Source organism: Fopius arisanus, unplaced genomic scaffold (genome assembly GCF_000806365.1).
Source record: "Fopius arisanus strain USDA-PBARC FA_bdor unplaced genomic scaffold, ASM80636v1 scaffold00001, whole genome shotgun sequence".
Lineage (NCBI taxonomy): Eukaryota > Metazoa > Arthropoda > Insecta > Hymenoptera > Braconidae > Fopius > Fopius arisanus.
In genome coordinates, this window is record NW_011887740.1 from 141,614 (window position 1) to 168,094 (window position 26,481).

The following is a 26,481-nucleotide window of genomic DNA, read 5'->3' on the forward strand; positions in this document are numbered from 1 at the left end:
GGGGGGGGCTCGGAGAAGGGAGAATGGATGATGTCAATCTGGTGCAGGGTTTTACATGCCAACCGTGTTGCACGTCCTGGCTTGATCGGTACATGCCTCAGTGGTCTCTTGCTGTTCAACGTGCAATCCATAGGCATTGGTAGTCAGACGTTTCTGAGTAGTCAACCTCAACTAACAGTCTGACGCTTCTGCCCCTTCTACCGTTTGCGCTATTTCGAGGTAAATCGATAGTACACAGAAGCGATTAAATCAGTAAGACTGATTATCGATCATTTCCATTGGTTTTGATGAACATTACATACATCTCCTAAATGTTCTATTGTTAAGAGATTGACTAAATTATGGAATCCAACTGACTCATCTTAATACGCTGGGAGAAAAATGTTGTGAAATGTAAACTTAGTTGTTTGCAACTGAAAATTGTTGCTTCTGATTTATTACATTTAGAACAACCATAATTTTGGAGTAGGATACTGTTTAATTATTTAGGCCTTCTGAAAGATTCTCGCCAATTTAATGTTTCTTAACAAATATGCAGTAAAATGTAAATAGTTATTGAAAATTGAACCAGAAAAATGAAGTATTCGTATTATATTCATTTTTTATAGTTATTGAGAAATTCAAAAGTATTTTTATTAACTTTGCATTAAAGAAAAGTAATTAGTTATGGATAACGAAATGTTTCCAGATTGAATGCATGTCTAGTCATATTTTAATCAATACTAATTTCAAATTTTAATTCTTATAAAAAAAAAAAATAAATTCTCAAAATTTTTAGAAAGTCTGTTTTATAATTCTTTCATTTATTCTGGTTTTCTTAATATATTAAGTTCCAAATTCTTTATTTCAATAAGATTTTATCGGAATTAAAAAATGATAGAAGTGGCGGGTTGGGTGACCTGAATATTCAATCAACTAATTAATTCACAAATGAAACTCAGAAATTTCATGTCATTTTGTAATTATTGAAAATGTCAAAGTTTTTTATTATTACTTGATATTACAAGTGTGATTTTTCTTTCACGGAACGCTTTCGGGACAAGCACTTATTTCCTTAAATTAGTTTTATTATTTAAACTTGAAATAAAAAATATATTTATCAGTACTTGCATAAACCATTTATTCATAAACGTAAAATTCCGTATATTGTTGAAATAGTTGCACTGATAGTGACAATCTTTTGATTCATTTGCAGTTCGAAATAAACAAATCGTCAAAGACTACCCGAATAAATAAAAGCCACTGCGGCTGCGATAATTTACGACTGGAATAAGTTTAAATGCAATACGACAAATTAAATAAATCAAATCGGTTGAACGATTTAGCAGTTTTCACTTGACCCCAAAAACCCATTTGCTTCTTCCATAAATTTGTAACGATGAATCGGGTTCCAAACCACATTTGATGGCTGTTTATTTAGTAACTATCTACCAACATGAAAATTTCACCCTAAACCCCAGCATAAATTGTACTTGACTGCTTATAAATATTATCACACTAAATTTTTCATCTTGCAGCACCTCGTGTACAACCGGAAAACGTGTTCACGCAAATACTCTTCCGGTGTCAGGGATAATACCCGCCGCTCTACTTTGTTGATCTTCGTTGAGGTGGGCATGGAAGAAACAAAAAAGAAATGGCAACAAAGATGAGTAACAAAATGTTATTAAAACTTGAATACTAGAATAAACACAGTTATGAATTATTACAGCGCATAGCAGAATCATATCGGTGAGAATGGTATATAATATGTGAAATATTGTGTATGAACAGAAAAATTAAAAGGCGAAATTCTTTTGTCTGCACAAGTTCCGAAAAATCGTATTGTCTTTTTATTTATTATTCATACTTTCATTCAATAACTTATGAAATGAAGATCAACAATCTGGAGATAAATCGATTTTCTTCGAATTTCTTCGGAGATTCTGTCTAAAAATTGTGGGAGAGTAAATTGGGAGTAATTGAAGTGGGTAATTAAATTGCTCAATTGAAATAGTTTTACCTAAAAATAAGAACTATGATTCATTAAAATTTTTAACCTAACAATTGTATGTAGTCGCAAAATAAACTTCCATGAACTAAATTCAACCAAAACAAGTCAATCTTTATACTGCAATTCATAATTGATTTGCTGTAATTATAATTTGCTATATAAATTAAATGTAAAATTCAAATGGGAGGGAATGGATCAACAAGAAATCAAGACTCTAACAACATTTACGTAAACAAAAATGAAAAGATCTCCGCGATTTATTCAAATTTTTAACCAAAGATTGATGTACAGTAGTTACAAAATAAGTTACAGAAACATGAAAATAAATTACAACGAACTTTGTGAATAATTTAATCCGATAACATTTCAAAATTTATATAATCTTTTCAATTTTCAATGGAAAATTGTACTAGAATTCATAATTTACATTCATCGGCTTATAATTTGTCAACGAACAAATGGATTATAAGAAAAAAAACTGTGGAACTTTCCGGTATTTTAGTGGAACTATAATTCATTATAAATTCACTATATCTGAAGTGGAAAATTCATAGATAAATTGCGAATAAAATCACTGACCCGCAACATTTGCAACAGAAGAATCACAGCGCAGAATTTTAATTATCTTCCCGAGAATATAACCACGGATTATTCTGTGACAACCTAGAAAACATAACAAAACGAGCTTTCCTTTGATTTTCCAGCAAAGATGAGTAGAAAAAGTCATTAAAACATGAATAATAGAATAAACAGTGTCAAAAACAGTAGAGATACATTAGTAAAAATAGACCTGAGCAGAACGACGTATTGTGAGTAATTAAAATGAAGGTGGAACTCTATATTTCAACGTGTACAGAGATTTGAATAGAATTACTCCTGTGGAATTTTAATCATCATCCCGTAGATATGAACAAAATTCGTTTCACCGTAACAAGAGATAAGTCCGGGGAGAACAATGCCGGTTACTCATTGAACACGTGATGGTGATGTTAATGTATTTTTTAGAGCTTTGCATGGATATCTCAAGTTATATTCGATAACTACTGCTGTTTAGCATATGTACATAGTGGATATGAATGGGTATGTGGGATAAGTATGTACTTGGAGTTTCCCAGCGAAATTCAAGGCGGTTTCGTGATATTTATCCAATAGCCAATCAAATCGCTGAATGTTGCTGTCATTTATATTTTTACGATAGTAATAATTACCACAGAAAGGTGTAATGAAATTACATTTGAGAAATCGTATTTTACGCTTTTAAAAAAATATATGCATTCAAGTCTGTCATCAATCTTTCTGATTAAATGTTTAATTCAGTTAATAAATTAATTTATTGGTGCTCTTCTATCGAATACTTCAGATGTCCAGGGCCAGGATGATCATTGATAGGTTAATGCGATCCATTACAATACATTTCTATTTCTTTGAATTTTCCAATTTTATAATTCGAGGTTTAATTTTTCATTTAAATCGAGATTTTCTGCTTTATTTGTATTCGAGATTTTCCCGTATCTAAAAGATCTGTATTCCTACGACGAGAGTAAACTTCGATAGCTGCGGGTTTTCCTTCCAACAATCAGAGCGTGTATGTACCGCCCAGAATAAATTTCTATTTGGGTATTTCGAGAATCGTGAAGGTTTTCATAAATTTCTGATGTTTTTAATTAATTTCTAGTTTCGAGATTTTTCATTTATTGTCTGGATTGTGTATATCTCGAGGGTCTTTTTGTGCTGTCGAAAGTTTTCTAATGACTCTAATTATCACTTCATAATTAATGTTTCCAGTTTCTTAAATTAGAAAGAAGAATCCCTTAGAATTGGCTTAGACATTTCAGATACTGTTTCCACCTCTGGGATTACTCCGATCCTGCAACCTTTAGTAACATTCCAAATACAATAATTTTCAATTTACAAATCTACCTCTAATTGAGTTCAAAACAATATGAATAATGCCAAGAATAAACAATAATGCATTTCTTCTCTAGAGTTTAATTACAATTACACTCAGATCCCGATTATCGAAATTTATTAACTTGCTCTTCCCTTGAAGGTATTTGCCCGGATGTGGAGATAATAATTAGCATTCTCAATCGTTTCCCACCCCAGAAATACTTCTAATTACGAGAAACCGATTCCTTCTCCTATCGACTATAACCAACAGGTAACTAGCAAAATATCTGATTCCACTACAAGCAGCAGGTTGCTCACAAATGACTCTACTATATCCAACACGCTACTAACAAATGTATTAGACAACTTCGATTAAGTTCCACAAAATTGATCGGATTGCAGAAAAGCGTACGGATAATACACCGCGAGGATACTCTCTTCTTCCTCCGATAATTTACCTGTTCAACGGGCGTTCCTTCAATAACTCCGATTCCAATATTTACAATAGATTATAGCCTGCAGTCATGAATTAAAACCAATTAGTTCTAATTAGCGATCCCTCAACTGAAAATTTGAATAATACAATGAAATTCCTTCTTACTCACATCAGTGAAACATGAATGTTGTATATTAATTGAATTAAATACTGCTCCTTTGGATATTAGCATAAATTAATTATCGATTTATCTCTACGGTATAGATTATATTCATATTAATATCCCCACCTCTAATTAAATTTATATATAGATATTTATATATATTTATATATACAACACACTGAGTTCTCATTTATATGATTTCCAGCACTATTACTACTAGTGCTTCAGAATTATCAGATATTTCCCGATAGTTTTGGTGTCTAAAAACGATTGTGTCAAATTTTGCAGACTAAAAATTCGCAGGGCAAAGCCCGAGGTTTTTTCCTGCTAAATCTGACTACTGAACTCGTTTGTAGGCAAGGAAGTTCGAAGAAAATATCCGATTAATTTTGATGAATCATTGACATTTGACGAATTATTTTTCCTTTCAGATTTCGGGGGAGCAGAGTGCAATAATCCACTTTTTTTATCATCTTTCGTGCAAAAAGTTTAATACAAAATGTGTTGAAAGAGGTAAAACATTTGAAAAGTTATATGATGAATGTCAGACGGGAATTTCCGATAAAATTCTGGTGACCACTCCCAAATACTGAGCTCTGATTGGCTGAACTTCGAGTTTGGAAAATAATCCACATACTTTTTCTCCTATTAACTGAAATAAAAAATGAGGAAAAAATGAAGAGACCTGAGTAGAAAATTATATAATTGTTCAAATGTAGGCAAGCATTAAATTCGTTGGTATTGTTGGAAAAGAAAAGAGAAGAATAATTCGTTCATCCTCATGGTTCAATGAATTATTTCTGACAAAATGAGATATATATTAGCTCTGACCAGCGATGCATGAATCTTCAATTACAGTTTATTATCGTCCGGAGATTTATATTCCAAAGTAAAATGTGTAGTGGGGGATGGAAGTTTGTAATTTTCTGACTTAATTACATCATCGAAGCCGAGAGTTACCTGCACTCAATTTATGCGATATTACTTTACTCGGATTACTGGGTAGACTAGAAAATTACGTTTTAGGTTACAAAATAAATGCAACAGATTTCGCAAGATTAACTGAGATATATTTGAGATTTACAAGAATGATGTTCGAGGGTTTCTTCACAGAGGAGAACGTATATTTCATCTGGCCTCTTCGATTAAAATGGAAAATTGGGAAATTTTTTCGGTCTTTATTTCCCCCTCGAAGATTCGTAAATTGATATGAAATTTTTAATGTCGAAAAGAAATCAGTGGAATTGCAAAGTGAAACAAAATGTTCCTCGAGAAAATTTAAAATAACACGAGAAAATGTCCTCGCTCCCAAAAACTAGGGATTTCCTTCCGCTAGAGCCCCTGGATTATATGATATAATGAGTTTTTCACTGAAGACGAGGGGGAAGCCATCACAGAACTTGTTCTCTTCGTTATTTACTTTTGCCGCTTCGGGAGTTTTCCCCTTTTTTTCTCATTTCTGTCTTTCGCCTTTACTGAAACTATAAGAAGCATCTGTGCACATCCTCATTGAGGACGAAGCAAATATTGATCTATCAGCGAAATTCCCACGTGTGACTAACGAAGCGAGTATCGTATCAGTATATTTTATTGCTGATCTTCTAACAGCAATTAATAGGAAGTCTTTCGAGGATTTCTAACGAAATATCTTGGAGAACCTTCTGGAAGTCTTCTAGAAAACTTTATTGTTACGTTGTGAAGAAAGAAGTAAAGTTAATGCTGAAAGTGAATCAATTCATAAATACCAAATAATAATCTGAAATTGAAGAAATAAAATGAAATTTGAAAGGAACACATTTTTTACGAAACATTTTAGTCGTTTCAAATTTCAATTTGCCGAGTTTAAAATTCAAAATAGTTTACCTCCAATTAAAATTTGGCGAGAATGATTCATACATTCATCAATTACAAAGTAATGAATTAATAAGTTGATGAATTCATCTCGATAAGTTAGTCTTCCATGAAACATTCAGTAAATGTGGAATTATTTCAATCAAATTTTCGAAATCCTAGACTTCGTTTGACTGAAAAAAACTTCAAATTGTAATTAAAACTTATAATTGAAGTTTCGCTGTGAAAATTTTTTCTAGTTTTTCTAGTGACTCCTCTTAAATATCATCTATTTCCATAATAAAATAGCAAATCCCCATTATTTCTCATTAACTATTGCGTCGATATTATCACATCCATTACTTTGTCAATGTCAACCGATTTACCCTCAGTTAACCGTCGGAAAAGAATCACTTTGTTTTTTAATTACCCTGCATCTGCTTTCCATTGCTTTCAACCGCTTAATTAACTTCATAAATGAGATATAAATATTTTAAATTGCCTGCAAAGCGCTTTGAGAAACTCTATACACGAATCATCTAAAATTTACCTCACAAACCAACACCATACAATCCGTATTTTTCCGGCTTGAAGCCCATGAGAACTTTTAATGAAACTAGAGTTCTTTGACACCATACATCTTTCCATTTTCCAACTCATAATGAAATACCGCATTAAACCTCTTCCCAATCTGTTCTATTCTCACCAATTCACTGACTGCAAGGTGAAATGCAAGGAACTGCAAGAAATTCAAAGAATCTTCGCAAATCTTCTTTTTCCGGGAAGCTTTTTTTATTTTCTTTGTGTTATTCATTGTTTGTCTTTTTTTAGTTTATTTCTATTGTTCGCAGTAAGACTTACGAATTAATAATCATAAAAATCAGATGAGAGATAAGAAGATTAGACCATTCAAATATTCTGAAAACTGCAGAATAATTCACGTTTTGACAGAAGAAATAGAAAAATATCAAGTCAATTCGCAAATAAATTAGAGAAGAAATGAGTAATATATTTTATTTAGATCATGGTTATAAATTGAATAAAATTACTCATCTCTTAACCGAAAATTTGAATAGCGCGATGAAATTCCATCCGACTCAGTGAAACATTAATTCGACTCGTTAATCGAATTGAATGTTGCTTCCCTGGAAATTTCCATGAAACTATCCATGAATTATCCATTTATTTCTACGTTACACATGATATTCATATTAATATTCCCACCAGTAATCAAGATCTTGCATATTACAACACATATTGAGTTTCACTTCATAGATATTTTATTTTTCCTTCCCAATGGAAGCATTGCAATCGTTCGATTTTTTTATTTTCTAATTTTGCCTGCAAATTACGTATACGTATTGAGGGCCATGTGTATAGGTGCAGATGTTTAACTGATGGTCAATTTTTACAAAAGAAGAAGAATAAACGGGTAAATTAATTCCCAAAAATCTGAAATTCTGGCAGTTCATAGGTCCTAATATGGACTTGATTTGTACTAAATTTTAGCCCCATCGGTCGAGCAGTTTTCGAAATATCGGTAATTGTTTCTGAAAAGTTTTTTGCAAATATGTGAAAAATTATCCAATAGATTTCATTATTTTTTCTTTTGAAATGTTTCGCTCAATGTGATCTACATAGATCAGTTAGAATATATATATATGTTGCTAAAAATTTTATAAGATATTTCAATTTTTATGTTTTTCTAGAAAATTTTTATGCTTTTCTAGAAAAAATCAACCTTTCAACTTGTTTTTCGGAAGAATCGTTGTCGAAATAGCCACGGATTCAATGGTTAAATGTTTCCTGTCAAATAACCTCGACCCTTTCCTTTGTTTTGTTTATTTGTTTTTGTTTCTGTTTACTTTATATTTTTCCCCATGATAAAACTAGAGCCTCAATAATCAAAAAGGGAAGAAACTCGAAGAGGATACCACGATCTTTTCTTTTTATTCGCTGAAAGTTATAAACGAGTTTAGAAATAATACTGCAGTGGGTGTTGGTATAACAGTTTCCCCGCTGTCACAATTAGTTTTTCTTTTCTTCCTCAAAAAGACCTCTGCCATGAGGTATTTACAAGTTTAAGTCTGCGGAGGTGTTGGAGATGCGAAAATGAGATCTTGAAAATAGAAAGAGAATTTTCTCGGAACGACAAAAGATGGAATAAAATTACATTCTCTTCTGTTACGTGTCAGCAATTTCGATTTTATTTATAAAAAAGGGAGTAGAATTTAGAACAGATTGATGGTTTTTGTTCGGATTGATCTCATTTCGACCATTTCGACGTTTCTGGTACCATATGCACCTAAAAACCGAGAGTTACTTAAATATTGGAAAAATTAAAAATGACTGGGCAATGAGGAATTGTACACAAAGTCCAAAAGTACCAGATGTAATTATAAACGTTAATATTCAAGACATATTCCATTACGTAATTGAAATCCAAAAAAATCCATTTAAACGATGAAGAATTTCGTTTCATGCAAATAAAAAATTTCCCGCCACAATTAATTTTTTTGCGGCTTTCAAGTTGGTAAACGATTTTAATTAATCATAGAATTGGAAAAATTTTCTGTCTCACTACGTAAGGAGCATTCAGATGAAGAATTTCAAAATTTGCAGTCAATACAGAATACCCCATAATCGATTACTTCTACTGCTACTAACTCTCGAAAAAGAATTTTCCAATTGGCTACAACTTCCTTTAATATTTTTTTTGTTAACCGATAAGTTTTTTGTCATTTCATCCATTTCATAGGCAGGGTTTTAAGACGGCGTAATCAAAATTTCGATGCAATCAATTATTGATTTGTTTTCAATAATGTCTCGACACTCGTCGATTTTAATTCTGTACTATCAAATTGAAATTGGTCTTAAAAATTAAAAAAAAAAAATGAAAATAGAAATATTCACGATTTTTTAATGAAAGTCGAAGCTTATCATAAAATTTTAGTTCATCATTTTCTGATTGTCCGTGTAGAACTTATAATTAATTGAATTGATTGACTTAAAGAGCTGCATGTTAAAATGGGTAATCAAACCCACATGAATGTACAGTTGTAAAGCAATCGCGAAATTATCTGGAACTCCTTTTTGTCGGACAATCGAGCCTTGACATTTGTTTTTCTTTCAGACTCTCCAGCTCGTACCACGAATGCACTCTGTCTCTACTTCTCCGGTATCCGAAAGTCAAGACCTTCCTCATTGAAAAACGAGGTGAATACTCCGGTTTTTCTGCCGCAGGTGGCCAGGTGAAAGAAACCATTTTACTTGCTTTTACCCTCTCATCTCATCCCCGAGCACTTGTTCTGTGCACTTTCTCGTAGCCAAAAGCCTCGCTCTCACTAACTTGCACGTACGCCCCTCATTCGACACCTAAAGATAGTCTATCAGTACTCTGTCCCCACCGGGTAAAAATGTCTTGTAAAACAATCCAATCTCCTGGAAAATCTGGTGCTATTTCTACTGAGTGCGGATGTATGGAACTAAATGAAAAAAAGTGTACTTTGACGATGTGGAGAATATCTCTCGACGATCTATATGCAACGACACTGCTTCGAGGTAGATTTTCATACGAAAAACTGCTGGAAATAAGAGAGGATTTTACGGATTTACATAGATTACGGTGAATATATTTTAGAGGAGAATATTTCAGACACATCGCAGGAAGATTTTTCTTTCAATCGCATTGCAAACAGATTTGATGGAGGCTTTGTATTCGAGGGTGCGCTGCGTTGTAGGCAACGTTTTAAAAGATGTTGTCACCGGAGATGAGATTGGAAGGGCATATGAGAATACATCTGAAGATCACGACAATCGCTTCTTTTATGCTGCACACGACACACGCTAACCGCAAAATATGGGCTTTGCAATGTAATTTATCATGTGTTCATCGGGCAAAGTGCGAGTTCAAAAATGCAAATTACAATTCAAAACTCGGAAATTATCCCATTGCAAACATAATTTATGACGTTAAACGTCGTATGCGTAAATTACGATTTATACACTGAGAGAAATATTCAATAAAAATTACGTGTATTTTCCGTAATTCTGGAGCGAAATGAGGTTGTCGGAAATTTTCCGGAACTGTCACGGAATTTTTCCACGGTGTTCCGTAATTTTTATCTGAATTATCGGTGAAAAATAACAATACCGTCACTTAAATTTTTCGAATCAACTCCGTAATCGGTAAGTGAACTGAAAGTTCCGTAATTTTTACTAAATATTTCTCTCCGTGTACCTGTATAATTCCCAATTACGAAACATTAAGAAAACACTCTTACAAAATTATTTGAAAGTCGGTAGCACATTACGATTACTTAAACGTAATTTGATAAATCGACGAACATAATTTACCATATCGAAGGCGCAAATTATGTTTATTTAATCATTTATTTTTTTTAATCATTAATTACGTTTATTCAATCATGTCATTTACACTTTAAGTCTAAGCATAAATCACGCCTTTTGAAACATAATTTACGTTTACGTTTTTCTGTAATGACCATAGTTTGTCGCCAGGAGATCGATATGAATGCGAGTCTCGGGTAATTCTAATACATTCATGTATTACCACCAACACATGGCAGGCAGGAAGACTATCCCACGATTTGGTGATCGATGTGGCAATTACTCCACTCGTCTCCAGCGCAGTAGAATGAAGCATCATGATGCAGAAGTGGTGGAAAAGGTACAAAAAGAGGATTAAGGATAAAAAAAAATCCACCTCCGGGAAATTCTCGGTGAAGGGCTGCCTCGTTATGCGGCTGTGATTCAAAACCGATTCACGAACCATTATCAATTCTCGAATAAAACTAATTGCTCAAGAGAGCCAGACGTTCATCATTCATCGTCGAGTTGTATTTTCCCGGAGAAAACTTCAAACTTCCAGCACAATTATTGATTCCCGTAAACATATTACGGGACCAGACGTCTGGTTCCCATACGGGAAATTAATTTTAATGATTTGTGAATATCCATTATGATGCATTACGGCGTATAAATAGTAAACACGAACGTTGAGATGAATAATTAATATTGAAATTGCCGTTAATGAATTCAGTGTTTGGACTGAATAGTATATCACTATAAACTATTAATATTTTCAATACTATAGCATTGAATATTATAAGCAAAATTAACAATCATCCGTGAAGACAGATGCCAAAAAACCCTATTCGTTAAATACAATCTATAATAAAATCACAAATTTAAAACATTCAGTTCAATTTGTTATCGATTAAATAAATAAACATTTCAGCCTTCACTGAATGTAATGAATTTTGCAATTGCCTTTCAACAATTCCAAAATCGCCGTGAATAACTCGGATTGCTTTGAGCCCGGGAAAATTCGATCATGTGATAATAGGTCATACATAAAATTTTACGCGAAACTAAACGGAAATGAGTCCATGAGCATCACTCCGACTTAGATTTTATTTTTATTGACGTCAATTCGGAGGCGTTTTATTTTAACCTAACGTGGTTTCCCGACCGCTAGTTCCGGACCCAACAAATTAAATTTTTTTTTTTTTTAATTCAATTTGAAACAAAATAAGTATAAAATTAATAAATAAATGAATATACACATACAAAAATGATATGGATATATTCGTTGTATATTTATGCTTGAATATTTCATTTTGTCCTTTCTTTTAATTAAAATTTTGTTTAATACTTTTGTCAAGATCATTTTCTAAACATCATAATCTAAACTATGTAACAAAAAACGTTGACAATTTTCGTAACACTTGCCTTTCTTAAATAAAAAAATTGTGAAACAGTATCATAAATTCGAAATCTATATATAACTTTACAGATTCTGCAGTATTTTTATTACCTACATCGTTGAAAATTCTGGAATATTCATAACCTCAACTACCATCTGATCGAAAAATAAATATTCAAGTGTTTGAGGGAAAAATACACGCAGAGGATTCGAGAGAGAATATTTTCCGTTGAATTTCACACGGAAATGTAATGGGAAATTGGATGACCACTGATTCATATCGTGTTTGCTTTGGTAAAGGGGGAATGGATCAGATCGTTTCATGGAGACGAGGTAATGAAGAGCATGGAGAAAGGATCATGGGTGTATTCGTATGGAGGGACCTAGTGGAGATTATGAATACGTTTCATGTTAATGGGTTTGCGAGCGAATTAGTGTTTACTCGCTGCTGAACTTCATCCGCGACTCGGTACTTCGTTGGTCTTCGGAAGATCAGTGGGGATGTAACGCAGTTTGCGTGCTCACGTTCTGCAATCCATCAATACCAATAGTCTATCAGCTATTACATCACGCAGCATTATCATTACGATGATAAGCGGGAAAAATAACACAAGAACTAATTGTGCGTCGCAACGCGCGAGTTCTACAGAATAATATTTTTATTTTGTGAATCCACATGGTGTCAAGTCGCACATCTATTCTTATCTATCAGTCCGCAAGATTGAAGAAATTGTGGAAAAGAGAGATGATTGAGGGGAGTGAAGGACTTGACGATAAATCAGAACAATGGTCAAAATAATGAGGTGTTACACTCATGTACATTCATCCGATCATTTCATCGAATGCTTCGCTCAATTTGTCGGTTTGCCAAACAGAATACCTCCAATCGTTATCGTTTCATAACGCAGTGCTTGAATATATTCAAAGGATATATGCCTGATAATTATTAATGTGTCCCTTCACTAAACTCCATATGGAACATTGACACTGCTATCAATTTGCTATCGATAACGCGTTGAAGATCGAATATATTTGATTCACGTAGGTTATTTTTTCTGTGTTGGGGGATTTTCTCAACATTTGAGATGTAATTGAGTTTGCCAGGTCACGTGCGAGGATCGATACCAATATCGTATCAACTCCTAAATCACGTGGCATTATTAGTCATATTCATGATGCAATCGTTTATCCAACGGATGCTATATTTTCCAGTTTTTCCAAGATCATTTTTGTATTAACAGAGGCTTGCGTCAAGATATAAAAGATGTCAATATCTCATCAAAAAAATGGAAAAGAAAAATATTGAGGGGATATCTATCGGGGAAAAATCAGAGTGAAAAAGATAATTTGAAAACTACAATATTCCACGTTCTGTCAAATATTTCTTCGTAATTTCCGAGCTATAAACGATGGATAACTGTTGGTATTACTTTACATTCGCCTTTATTTAACCAGTCATGTACCCACATCCACTGAATCGAAACTGTATAAATCCACCCTCCATTAATGCAGCCAAGTCCACGTATTGTTCGTTAGATCGAACACAATTTGAAATAAATTGTCCGATAATGCCTCCACGAATTTTCGTAAACATCGTAAATGTGGGAGAACCCATACCACGAAGACATAAATAACATTGCCGCTGCTAGCATAAATCCTCCGGCGGTCGCGGCCCTGGGTTAGATAATAAATGTAACTTAAGCGCCCGTAAGCTAAATCTGAACACTTCCCACAACCCAGTACATCGTATATTTAACAACTAGTACAGAGAAAAAAAGAAAAAATATAATGCAGGCAAAAATTCATATTCTTCAGAGAAGGGAATATCGAATCCATCGCGAAATCTCTGCTCATGCTGGATAAAATTTTTTGTGCAATTTAATTTGGACTTATTCTTATTTAGACTTTTATTTAGAGTTTTTATTTTTTTACAAGCTCTCTGGATACATGAACTATCAATTGGAATTTAAATTTCATGAGATCCTGCTTATCTGAAAGAAATTGTTTATCTGTTGCTGCCGAGTCTATTGCCATTAGTTATTATTAGTTTTTAGCACCAAAAAAATTTAGTTAGTATGGCCTATTATGAGCTAAATAAAATTCTCGAATTTGTCTTTGTGACGTGTGGAGATACACACATCGATATCATTATGTGGATGGAACTGGGCAAGCAGTCTCATGGTGAGACATGAGTCCTGCTTCCGTTGGAAGATAATTGGATTGCGTTTGACAATGGTAAGAGAGTATCAGTGCAAAGAACCGCGTGCGAACCTACCTAAACATTTTGAAGACTGAAGCGTCTCTGAAGCCCTTCAGGCTGTTAGAGCACATGAAGAGCTGGACTTGAGCGGATGTCCACCCCACACCAAAAATCTTAGCACCCTTAATAAAGCCGAATCCAGTCTTAGTTTGACTTTGTTGAAAAATATCCAGTCTAGTGAATTATATTTATCTAATCAGAAGTGATGTTTGGTTATTGAACGAAATCTTGTGAATCTTTTTTTAAACATCTGTAAATGGGTGAACTCTCTGTTAACCCCTAGGCCGGGGATATTCAGCAAAAGTAATCAGAATGGTGACTTGATTAAAGGATGACAGGAAAACTTCGTTGACAACCCTGAACATGAAAAAATCGAATTTGATAAAAATTGCTAAACACTTCTGAGCGCATCATCCGAAGGGACCAAGAAAATCACTACTGGAATCTATAAGGAAGATTGAAAGAGAAATTAATTGAATCCTTTCTCTATAAATCTTCAGGGTTGTGCCTGTCGACATCCTGCTGGAACACTAAAGCCTTTGGAATCTCGAGCGATGCTTTGCTTAATTGCAAATAAATCCCGTTCGCCATATCCACAACGACAGGCGCCCTGGATTGACCTCGCAGCTTTTGCTAATTGCCTGTGGACACTTTCATTAATTCAAGGGGATTTGAATCGCTGGAAAGGTCTTTAGTTGGAAGAAATTAAATATTAGTACAAAAGATGAAACCGAAAGACTGGAGGTCTCTAGAAGATCCAAAGGAAACGACAAGACAGAATGTATGAGAGTCAATTTTTTAAACCGCGAAAGAAAAGTCTGTAATTAATTATTGTAACTCCTCCAAATGTTTCCGAAAACTGAAGCAATGGGAATTTGTTTATATTTATTTTGTAGGAAATGATTCATATTGTGTCGGATGCCGTTGTGGTTGTATACGATATTAATTTAGTAATCTTTTATTTTCTCGTGTAGATGTTAAGAACCTTCTCGTTCCCTTGAGTTCTAAAGACATGTGATTCTTACAAATCATATACATTTTGTTATAAATTCAATTGAATGCGTGGGAAGGTACTAGAACCCGACGGAGACTGGATGATATGAACCCACCAAGATCATAATATGATCCGACACCCCCCTTTCAGTTTGTTTTCCACCTATAATTGAGTCCGACTCAATTTTTGTCTTGATTGCAATGAATTTTGTTGTTGAAAGGTGAATAAATTCAGTTTTGCAGAAAATTGATTTGGGGGAATTACATACACTCATTATCGAAAAAACAATTAAACTGAATGCAGAGAATTCATGAAAAATCGGATTTGCAATCAGAAAATGCGGAAATTCCGTTGTGTTTTCTGAATCACCACATAACGTACGAAATTAACTTATTAATTGTTATAAAAATCGTAATATTTTTATCAGAAATAAATAAACGAATTTTTCTAGCAGTGACTGTCGATAAGAAAATTCAGGAAACTGATGAAAATAATCAATCTAATATTCTAATTCTACTCTTACGAGACGGATAGATCCAATATAAAATAATAATTTAATTACTATTTTATCGTTATTTGATTTGATATCATCTAGATTTTCGTTTAATAGAGTGAATACAGTTTTACATCGACTTTAAGTGTTTCTTTATTTATAGCTATTTTTTTTAAACTTTTAACTACATCCCGCCTAGTTTCTCGGAGTGTCATTCGCTGTTTTATATTTATTTCATGGGTAATAAATCGTACGTTTGATACTATCATAAAAATACAAATGTTAATTTTTTTGTTCATTTGGCCCCACTCGCCCCTACAAAGTTCATTTTTGTTCAAATTCACAAATCTCCCCCGCAAATATCTTCTATTGAAGTTTTCTCGAATAAAAAACATTGCATATGATGTCCAATAATGCTACAAAACGAAAAACTCGAATAGTCATAAGAAGGTTTTTCAATTCTCCGGATGTGATGTATCCGTATTTTTTTATTGGTCCATTCAGATCTGTCGAACTTTCAGACAAAAATTAATTGTTCCACAGCGGATAATATTTAGGATGGTAAGACTAGGATGAGATAGAAATACTTTGAAATGAATAAATCTAATCTAATCTAATTGCAAAGGGGGGTGCTACGTTAATGAATTTAAACATTAATTATCGAGAAAATCAACTTTTAATGCACATACTTATTTTTCTAGCTCTCATCACAATTAGATTTCTTCATTCATGAGAGAAAACCAATTGAAAATATCGAATCACTTTCTTCTCGCAAAAGATATCCTCTCTTACCCATTTTTCAGCAAACTTCAGGGTCATCAAAAAAATGTTTGGATCAGTTTTTTAATTGAGATTCAACCAGCAAAGGCCGGAAAAAATAGAGAAGTCTATGAACTAGTCTCCGAATAAATACACTAAAAAATCTCAAGAATACTTTGTAATTCTGAACAAAACAGAACAGAACAAAATAATTAATAACAATAAGTGATACGACGGGTTAATAATCTTATTTCCGCATTTGAAGGATGAAAATTGTTGAAACTGGAGCATGAGTTGCTTTCATTAGTCCCAAAAATCCGCCATCATTATCTTCAGTTATTCCAGTATAATTCTCTTCACTCGAATCTCAAACAATAGCTTTCACCCTGCGCCGAAATCCTATCCAAGAATTCTAATGTACAAAGGTTTGGATAAAGTTTCCTGAGCGTTTATTGAGGTAGTGGGTATTAGGTACGCGATCGATCTTGTCCGAGTGCACTAGCAACTGGGCCATCCTGTGCTGTGTTTCCCTTTTCTTTCACCACCCTATTTTGCTGCCGGGAAAATCGAGCCTCCAGAAAGGGGATAAATACAGGTCACAGAACGAGGGGTTAATTCGAAATTTGTTGTCCTCGTTTTCAGATCCTTTCAGCGCTTCCACATAAAAAAAATTTCAATGAGATGTTGTGTTTGCACATCAAAATTGTTTCGGTTTTACGTACAATTTCGAAAGTAAATATCCTCTCCGATTTCTCTTCTATTATTACAGCAATCAAGATTATTTTTTTTATTTGATGCATTTAAAACTCTCAGGGTCATACAGTTGTAGTAATTAATAAGAAAATTGTCCACAATTTCAAAGATTTGATAATTATTTGAGTTGACTTTTGATTGCATATTATTTTGATTGTTTGATAATTGTTTTGATATTAATTGATTATTTTTCATTATTTTTTAAGTTGAATGGAATTCTTAAACTTAGAATTTATCCAAATCATTTTATTATTAATTTTAACGGCTGACTGATACACATGAATGCAAAAGCGAAGGAAGAAAACTTAAGAACTGATCTGAAATAATTATTTTGACCCGAGAATTGATCAAGCTTTGAAAATTTTTTTGTCCTGTTTACATGTTTTATTCAATAAAAACTTTTAATGTGGTAGTAACGCTCACTTTACTTTTGTCCCCAGGTTTAGTTTCCAGCTAAAAAGTTTCTTCCTTTTTCTTTTAAGATTTAATTCCAGATGGTACCGTTACCGGATTTCCGTTCCTAGTTTGATTTTGGTTCAATCTATATTTCTGTTTTGGTCCAGAGTTCTGTCCGAAGTTTCTGATCGTCAGAACCTCATCAGAGAATTCCTATTAGTATTTGATCCCGAAGTGATTATAGGATCTCACTTAAATTGCCATAGATCAGAGCAGATTTGCAATGGACCTGTATTAAAGCCTCAAGTGTAGCACATTTCTCTGAACGACCCGAGGTGCAGGACAAATTAACATCCGACACGGTTAAGTTGAAGATCATAAGATTTATACGAGCAGCGTTTAAGCATAACCCCATCACCAACTAGCAGACTCACTACTGTCACGGCGAACACGTGTTTCCAATTACATCAGTGCAGTCTGTGCTAAACTCATGTTCACAATCATCCCCACTCTAACGTTATTCGCGATTTACGAAATCTGGTGTACCTATATGTATGTAATCTCGAGCACGTTCAGTAAAAATGAAAGAATTTGATAGCTTCGTAGAGCCGTAACGTAAGAACGGATGGAGAATTCTTAATGAAGAAATTTGGAATTTTGTGTTGGAATAACCCTCAGGCGGGGCTTCATGACTCTAGGGCATACGATGCAAGTCCTCCATTGGAATTCCGTGAGGTTACCAGGTTCTAATAAAATTAGATAAAGCCTCTGGGTTCTCCAAGCAAACCGCCCTTCTCTATACTTGAAGAAACTCACGTCGGAAATGTTTCGGCTGAAACTTTGAGGATTCGGTAGGATATCTAAACTTTGAAGCGACGTCTATTGTGTTGTACCTTGTTACTTATACATATACGAGGAATGATACGCCACGTACTCAGAGCACGTCTTATTTATGTATTGCAGCACAAAACTGAACTATCCAAGGGAGTCCTTGGCCTCATCGTTGTAGTCTATCTCCGCTCTCCACTTTTATGCATCCTTGTATTTTCAAAATGATGAGATACTTTGCAACAAAATCCTTGCGTTATTGTTTACAAATGTATACATGGGTCTAATAGTCATTGTAAATGTTCTATGCTATACGCTGTTGAAGATTTCGTCATATTTCAATCACAATGGCATCTGAATTTTCATCTAGTCGGGTTTAACAACCCCGAGAATAATTTTCATGGAAAATACCTTGTACTGTTATTCTGGGGGGATCGTTATGTTGAAGGAAATTCAATTAACCGTCAGGTGCAGTCTAATTATTAGTAATAATGCTTCTGGCCTCTGGGGAGCTGTGATTTTACTGTCATTTTCAATTGTTGGAAATGATCACTCGATCGAAAATTTTGTCGTAGGAAAATCTGTAGGGTGAACTAGAAAACTGGAAAAACTGCATTTAATTAAAATGGAAAAGCAGATTATTGGACGAATGGCATTTCGAATTAATTTTCTTTTTTTCCTGACCTCGAATACTGAAGCACTCGAGGTCACAAACTCATTCGACGCGTTAGTGAGTATTTCAGTATGGCAGTAAATCGAATATTAATGGAATAATTTCTGAATTTTGGAATTTTGTAGCTTTTCCATTTTTTTTAATTCCTCAATTTCGATCAGTAGAAACCTATTTCCCCGGTTGTTTAACGTGATCAATCATGTCAATGTCAAACTTCACCCACTGGGTTCTTCCATTTTCCTGCACCGGTTGGAAACACTCGGCAGAATAATCAATATAATGATAATAATAATAATCATATAATATTCACTGAGTAATGATATTATTTCGATTAATGCACCTCGAATAGTTAATTTTCGTAAAAATGAGAATAGTAACTGAAAGAAACCAATGTAATCACTCTAAGATTAAGGCACACTGACCTCAAAATTATCTTTAAATCTATTTTCACTGCGCATGTGTAGTAAGAATTTTATAATTTTCGAGTTTTTTTAAATAGTCTACCTGTAATTTGCAAGATGCGTCCTCCTAATTAGCGGGTAAAAATGATAATTTACAACATAAAAATCGTATGTTACGTTTCCCGAGTCGTAGTATCTGTTTCTTCAACTCGCAATTAACGCGATTAGAAATCACGCAAATTACATTTTAAATCTTATAATTGAGTGTTACTATTCTCCGTGTGCGTTATGCAGAATTTTTATTAATGAATAATAATTAAGCAAAAACGGAGAAAAGTTATGTATGAACTAATCAGAAAAGGTGCATCAATTATTATTGGCTGTCTGCAGCGAATAAATTGATTCACTTAATTGAGTGACAAGTTGCGCAACACCTACATATATGAAAGTAACAAGAGGGACTCATTTCTTGACCGGCGCAACATCTTCTCTAGTGTCGCCCTGTATTCGCTATTATCAGGTAGGTCAAGCCTCAAAGATCTGACTGATGAAACTGTACACGGAGAAAATTATTTAGAAAAATTACTGAACAATTCACGGAACTGGAGACGAGGAATCGTTGCCCGGTAGTTTTAGAAGAATGAAAGAAAATAAATACGAAATTGTCAGTAATTTTTCAAGTTCATCTCTGTAGCAAGTACATCATTGTCACGTAATTGTATTATACCCAAAAAATAACAAATTCATGAAAATTCAATAATTTTAATTCAATTGGCGGACTTTATGCGTTCCTAAAATTTCTCAATCATTCGGTAAAAGCGATGGAGCGACTTGTTAAGAGAGGGGTAAGTCATCAGACTAGTGCGTAATTTTTATGGACGAGATGATAAAATTCAGGAGATAGTTGTAAAATTTCTCTTCCAACTCAAACTTTTTATTGAACTTCACATCGCTTGCGAGTGACAGTTCGAAACGCTGTTAGATTTTTTTTCTGTTATTTTTATTGAATTTTAATCTCTGTAGAGCAATGAACAATCCGGAAAAGTATCTAGCATCAATGTGGCTTCAATACCGCGATGCGGTTGAGATACTTGAAGAATTTGATGATAAGTTCAAATCAATGAAGGGTAAGATTGTTGACATTGGCTGTGGCCCTGGAAAGGTGTCAAAAGATCTGCTGTTGCCGAAAATTGGAGAGAACGCGTCTGTTATTGGTGAGGATTATCAACAAAATAATAATTTTTGTTCTGCCATTATTCATTTTGCGTTGTAACAAAGCCGAAAGCGGAAGTTATCTCTGTTAAATGACAGGAAACTTTCTGGCCTTCCGGACGGATGTCTTTTTTCGAGATCAAACGCACATCATTCTCACAACGGTTAAGGGTTGAAACAATTTTTCTACTCTAGGTATCGATATATCTCCAGCGATGCTAAAATATGCAAAGGTCTATTGCGCTAATGAGGAGAGAATAACTTTCACTCAATTAAATATTGAAACACCTGATCTACCGGACAATTTGATTGGGCAGTTTGATCACGCAACAGCCTTCTACTGTCTCAATTGGTGCAGAAATATGAAAGTAACAATGGAAAACATCTATAATCTCCTCAAACCTGGCGGAAGGACAATTGCTCTGTTGAATTTACATCACAACATCTTCGATTTCTACCTAGAACAGCAGAGGGATCCATCGTTCTCAGTTTATATGAAGGTAAATGAAATTTAAAAGTTTGAAAAGTCGTTTTAAAACTATCAATTTTGAAGGATGCGTTGAAATATATCCCCCCGCACTACGGATGTGGTAATCCTGAGAAGAAATTCCGGGCCCAATTGGAAGGTGCTGGATTCAACGTACTACATTGTTCTGCAAGATCTAAGGTTTTCACATTCCAAACCATGGACCATCAGCTTGGTAATTAATCCAATTTGGAAGTCTTGTTACATTAATCATAAATTACAAATTAGTAACTTTGAGAGTAGCAATGCACAAGTGAAATCATTACTGTCCCAATTGTTTGGAACTTGCGGTGAAATATTAGTATTCAAAGCCTAATCATCTTCCATTTCGCTTTTTGTAATTACCCTACACATTTACCCTTATCAACAATTATTATACAACAAATGTAAATACTTGGCTGAAGGCCCTCGGGCAATGGCCAGCTGCAAGTTCTTGGAAGAACTTGCAACGAATTCCGTTAAAAATAAATAAATATTAGTATTCAGTACATTTAGAAATTGATGCAAGTGAAAACCGTCGCTACTGGCGAAAAGTAATATTTTTTTTTCATGTAACAGTGAATGTAATAATAGAAGTTGGAAAAGTTTAAAGTCTCGTTTAATTGCAGATTTTCTGTGGGCTGTGAACCCATTCTTGGATCGAATGCCAGAAGACGTGAAGAAGCGCTACCGAAAAGACGTCGAGAAAAGACTTAGAAAGAAACTTCAACGAATTACTAATGAGAATTCAGATGGATACGTCAATATCGATGATTACTACGCAATACTGGTTGCGGTATTTGAAAAGCCGCAGGTAGAACGAAGTGTTGACTCGGATGCACATATTTGATACATTTCTCAGAGATCACCTTCCACGTAATATTTTATGTACAATATTATATATTTATATATGTAACATAAAAAAGAATCAAGATTTCGGTCTGGTAAAATAATAGGAGGAGACGTATATGAAAAAGACCAGCGTATTACATTCATGAATAAATTTATTGCATATTAAAAAATATTGTGTGGAATATTCTCTTATTTGATAGGACTTCAATATTTCATTAAAGCAGAAATAATCTTTTTTTAATAAAATTTCTATGATTTCAAATTTATCTTTTCGTGGTTATTCTAAATCATAGATAGAAAACGTTAAACATTAAATGTGAGATTTCAAACATCATTTACGGGATTTATGATCCAATCAGAAAACTCGTGAATCGCGTTGTAAATCTCGCAGTTTGATGGTATCTGCGAAGGTTTCTAAATTTCCAAGATTTGTTAAATTTTCAACAATTTTAAGTTTTCTAAATGTTTTTGGGAAACAATATTCAAATGACTTATAATATCCTGAAAATTGGAGATTTGATATCGAAAAATGTTTTTTTTTTAATTCATCGCTGCAATTATGATCTCAATCTCAGATTTTATCAGATCGAGATATCATAAATGACGTGAGGCGTATAAATTGCGATCTAAAACTCGTAGTTTACGGAATAAAAAATGATAATTTACGTTTTTTAAATCGTAATTTACGCAATAGAAACTCATAATTTATGGGATGGGTATTCGTAATTTACGAGTTTGGAACCATAATTTACGAGATTGGAATAATCTACACTTCCAGAGTTGTAATTGACGTTTTTATAACTCGTACTTTACATTTCCAAACTCGTATTACATGGCCGGCATTTTCAGCGTACAATCTCCCATTTTTTGTTACATCTTATTCATTTAAATTTCCAGTAATTTCCATTGTTTTTTATGAACTTTTTTACTGAATTTCATTAGCCAGTCGCAATGTAAGTAGTCTTCTTAGAATGCAAGAGTATAATAACAATGTCTGCGCACATAAATAACGGAATAATATAAATTGATTAATCATGAAAATTAGAGCCTACATATTCATTACAATATCGTTAGTACGCTCATTAAAAATTGCAAATAAAATTAGTTATTCGTTTTCCTCCTCATTTCACAAATTCATCCCCTTGTCTAAACCGACATATATCCGGAGGAATATTTCATACCGTAACATAAATTTTATCTTTTTAACCTAAAATACATGAAAATTTGTGATCAATTTTGTGTTGCAGGAAACACTTGAATAGACATGAAAAAATAATTAAAAAAAAGAAGAAAAATTATTGAAGGGCGCTAAAGATCGATATTATTTAAAAGGGATTTACCATGTTTGCTAAAAAATAATAAAAAATACGTAGCTTACTATTGCATCTATCTGTCATGTAATTTTCTGGAGAGCAATTGTAAGCTGCGTAATTTCTATTATTTTTTTGTATACTTGGTAGATCCCTTTTAAACAATATTGCTCATTAGCGCCCTTCAATAATTTTTCCTCTTTTTTTTCATTATTTTTTTATAACCATTCGAGTAGCTCCCGCAACACATATTTGATCCCAAATTTTAATGTATTTTAGGCTAAAAAGATAAAATTTAAACAAAACCAAATATCCGTGATCCAAGTATATATTTTTTCCCGCACATTCAAAAATGTTTATAAATATCCGATATATCATCGTCCCTGGTATACCCCTGGCATTACAATTGAACAAAAATTCCGTCTGCAAAGCCCGGAACCCGTCGTATCCGAAAACCCAACTTTTAACAGCCAACTGGTCAAACTTCTGAGCCTTTTCATTGTCACCCGAGACTTACCGTTGAATTAACAACTTTTTCCATGAATAACTACAGCCAGTGCCAAGAGACTTTTACATTTTTTCTTTTGAATATCCTATTCAATATTGCAACTTTTTTTTTCAGCTTCACGCTGTTCCATGAGAAATTTCAGCATCAAAATTCTATTACACCGCTGAGTTTAATAAAAATATGGTTACATCAAGTTTTATCGTTATCCTGTCCAGGTTGCCATGAACATAAAAGGATCATTAAAATTGTTACAACATATTGTGGCTTAATGTTCAATGATGACCCACCTGAAGCTATAGTGGACTTTAGAATTACATGAAAACTTGTGTAGGTGTGAATCCAATGGAACTAACAGTGTCATTAACTTTTTAGTACCATTACAAGTTATCGAGTACTCCAGAATAATCTGAAAAGCTTGCCTCATCGCATATTCTAGGACCTTTCGCAACATCTCCGATGGATTGGTTCATAAATTTAATTACCGATCAAAATATATTTCATGTAAACATATGAAATTGATTTTCATACGATTTAGTTACCTACTATGAATGAAGGGGAAAATACAAAAACGTTGAAATTTCTCAGTGCAGTCAACATTGAAAAAATTTTTGAAACATGTCTAAATTGTCGAATTTGAAAACGGTTGCAAAATGGTAATACTATAATTTGGACTGTGAGGCCTAGACGAATCCTAGCCTCTCACACGAAGAGAAATATGCAATTAAAATACCGAGTCCTTGCCATAATTCTGGAACTGTCACTGTCACTGAACTGTCAATTTTTGTGTAAAGTAACGGAATTTTTCTGCAGTATTCTGTAATTTTTATCTGAATTTTCTGTCAAAAGTTACGATACCGTCATTTAAATTTTGCAAGTCGTTTCCGTAATCGGTCTTTTCCATGGATTCCGTTTTTCGATGCCCACGTATGTCTCACATTCTATCACGTCAATAATTTCACCCGCCAGGACTGCATTCAGGGTGGATGCGCGGTTAAAGCGCTTTTATATGTAACCTTAATTTTAGAGCCGGCCATTTAGTTTCCGCTTGGTTTAAGAGCATGACATCTTATATTATAATAAATAAAGAAACCTCCATTCCCCAGCGTTGTAAATAACATGTGAGTAGAGTTGAAACACGGAGCTAAGTGGTCATGAGAATTGGCTCGTTCAATGATAGATCGTGGCCAACGTGTTTCCATCCAATAATTTATTAAAAAGAGAAATATGTGATAGCAATAAAAAAAATATTAAAAATATTATGCTTGTTTTTGCTTCGTATTTTTATTCATTTTTAATTACAAATATTGTATAGACTCTAACAATCCCGTATTAATTCAAGTTATTTCTATTTATCTTACCAACATCATTTATATATTTTTACTTTCAGCGAAGTTTGTTGCAAGTTCGAGAACTGGTCATCGCCCGAAGGCCTTCAGTCAGGTATTTACGATTTAGTATACAAGGATTTCAGATGGGGTGTTTATCTTTTAAATGTTTCGCAGTAAAGAAGGGTGGTAGAGATTAGGAATCAAAAATGAGGTTTCACAGTGTAAGGTATGAGATGAGAATGGTACAATATGGGGCCATTTACCGTCAAAAGAGACGATAGAGTGTCTACCGTTTTATTTAGGGGATATGCTAGACCACCCCGAGAGTTAGAGGCGAATGTTTGGGTTCTAATGTTTTGGAGATACTCGAGTAAGGTGTAGGGGGGATACTTGCAACGCAGTCTTATGTGTGGGATGTGCTTCTGGTAGAGATCGAGAATATGATTCAGTTTGTTAAGAACGAAATTTTGTTTCTGTTTTTAATATTCCGGCCCTTTCTGTCTTTTTTGACTAACTGGCCCTATCTCACCTTATGCATGCAGCTGTGGATCCTACACTGTGCCGTATTCATTCTCTTCTGGAACGTAGGAGTGACATGGGAAACCACAGGAAAAACCATGTCGGCATAGGCGGTTGCTCTATTAGCAACCTCCCGCTCATCGGTGCTTGTTGAAAAATTCGATTCAACGCAGGATCGAACTCACAACCAAAGAGGATTGAATAAAATAGAGGCGAAGTTCTGGAGGTATGAGTGACCCCACCGACATCGTGAGACTTCACCCCGAGAGAGAGGGGGGCCAAACGCAGTGGTGGGATGTTTGCCCGTCAGGTGACTTGGTAACTGCGTCAGTATACTGAATATTATGGTGAATATTGTCCGAGGAGTAACCTCGGCCGTAACCCCCACTCTCCGAAATCCCCACTTGTGGCCGTGTTCCCCACCAGTCGAGCCGAACAAAACCGAAGTTACTTCTTTGGTAATATTGGTAATATTGGTAATATTCAGTATACCACAGAAGTAACTTCGGTTTAGTTCGGCTCGACTGGTGGGGAACAGTCGGGGAACTGGGGGGGAAAGAGGATTGAATAAAATAGAGGCGCAGTTCTGGGGGTTTGAGTGACCCCACCGGCATCATGGTACTTCACCCCTAGAGAGAGGGGGGGCCAAA

General features: G+C 34.2%; 2 protein-coding genes across 2 annotated transcripts in view; one reads left to right on the top strand and one right to left on the bottom strand.

Annotated features, from left to right (window-relative positions):
• LOC105273548 (neurobeachin-like) overlaps positions 1 to 26,481 on the bottom strand; it is a 248,546-nt gene that overhangs the window by 97,306 nt on the left and 124,759 nt on the right. The gene's annotated exons all lie outside the window — the stretch shown is intronic.
• LOC105262657 (uncharacterized) lies at positions 20,630 to 22,252 on the top strand. The gene is made up of 4 exons (XM_011302445.1): positions 20,630 to 20,811; positions 21,005 to 21,309; positions 21,363 to 21,510; positions 21,944 to 22,252. The coding sequence occupies exons 1-4, from the start codon at positions 20,655 to 20,657 to the stop codon at positions 22,162 to 22,164; spliced, it is 831 nt and encodes a 276-aa protein (XP_011300747.1). The 5' UTR covers positions 20,630 to 20,654; the 3' UTR covers positions 22,165 to 22,252.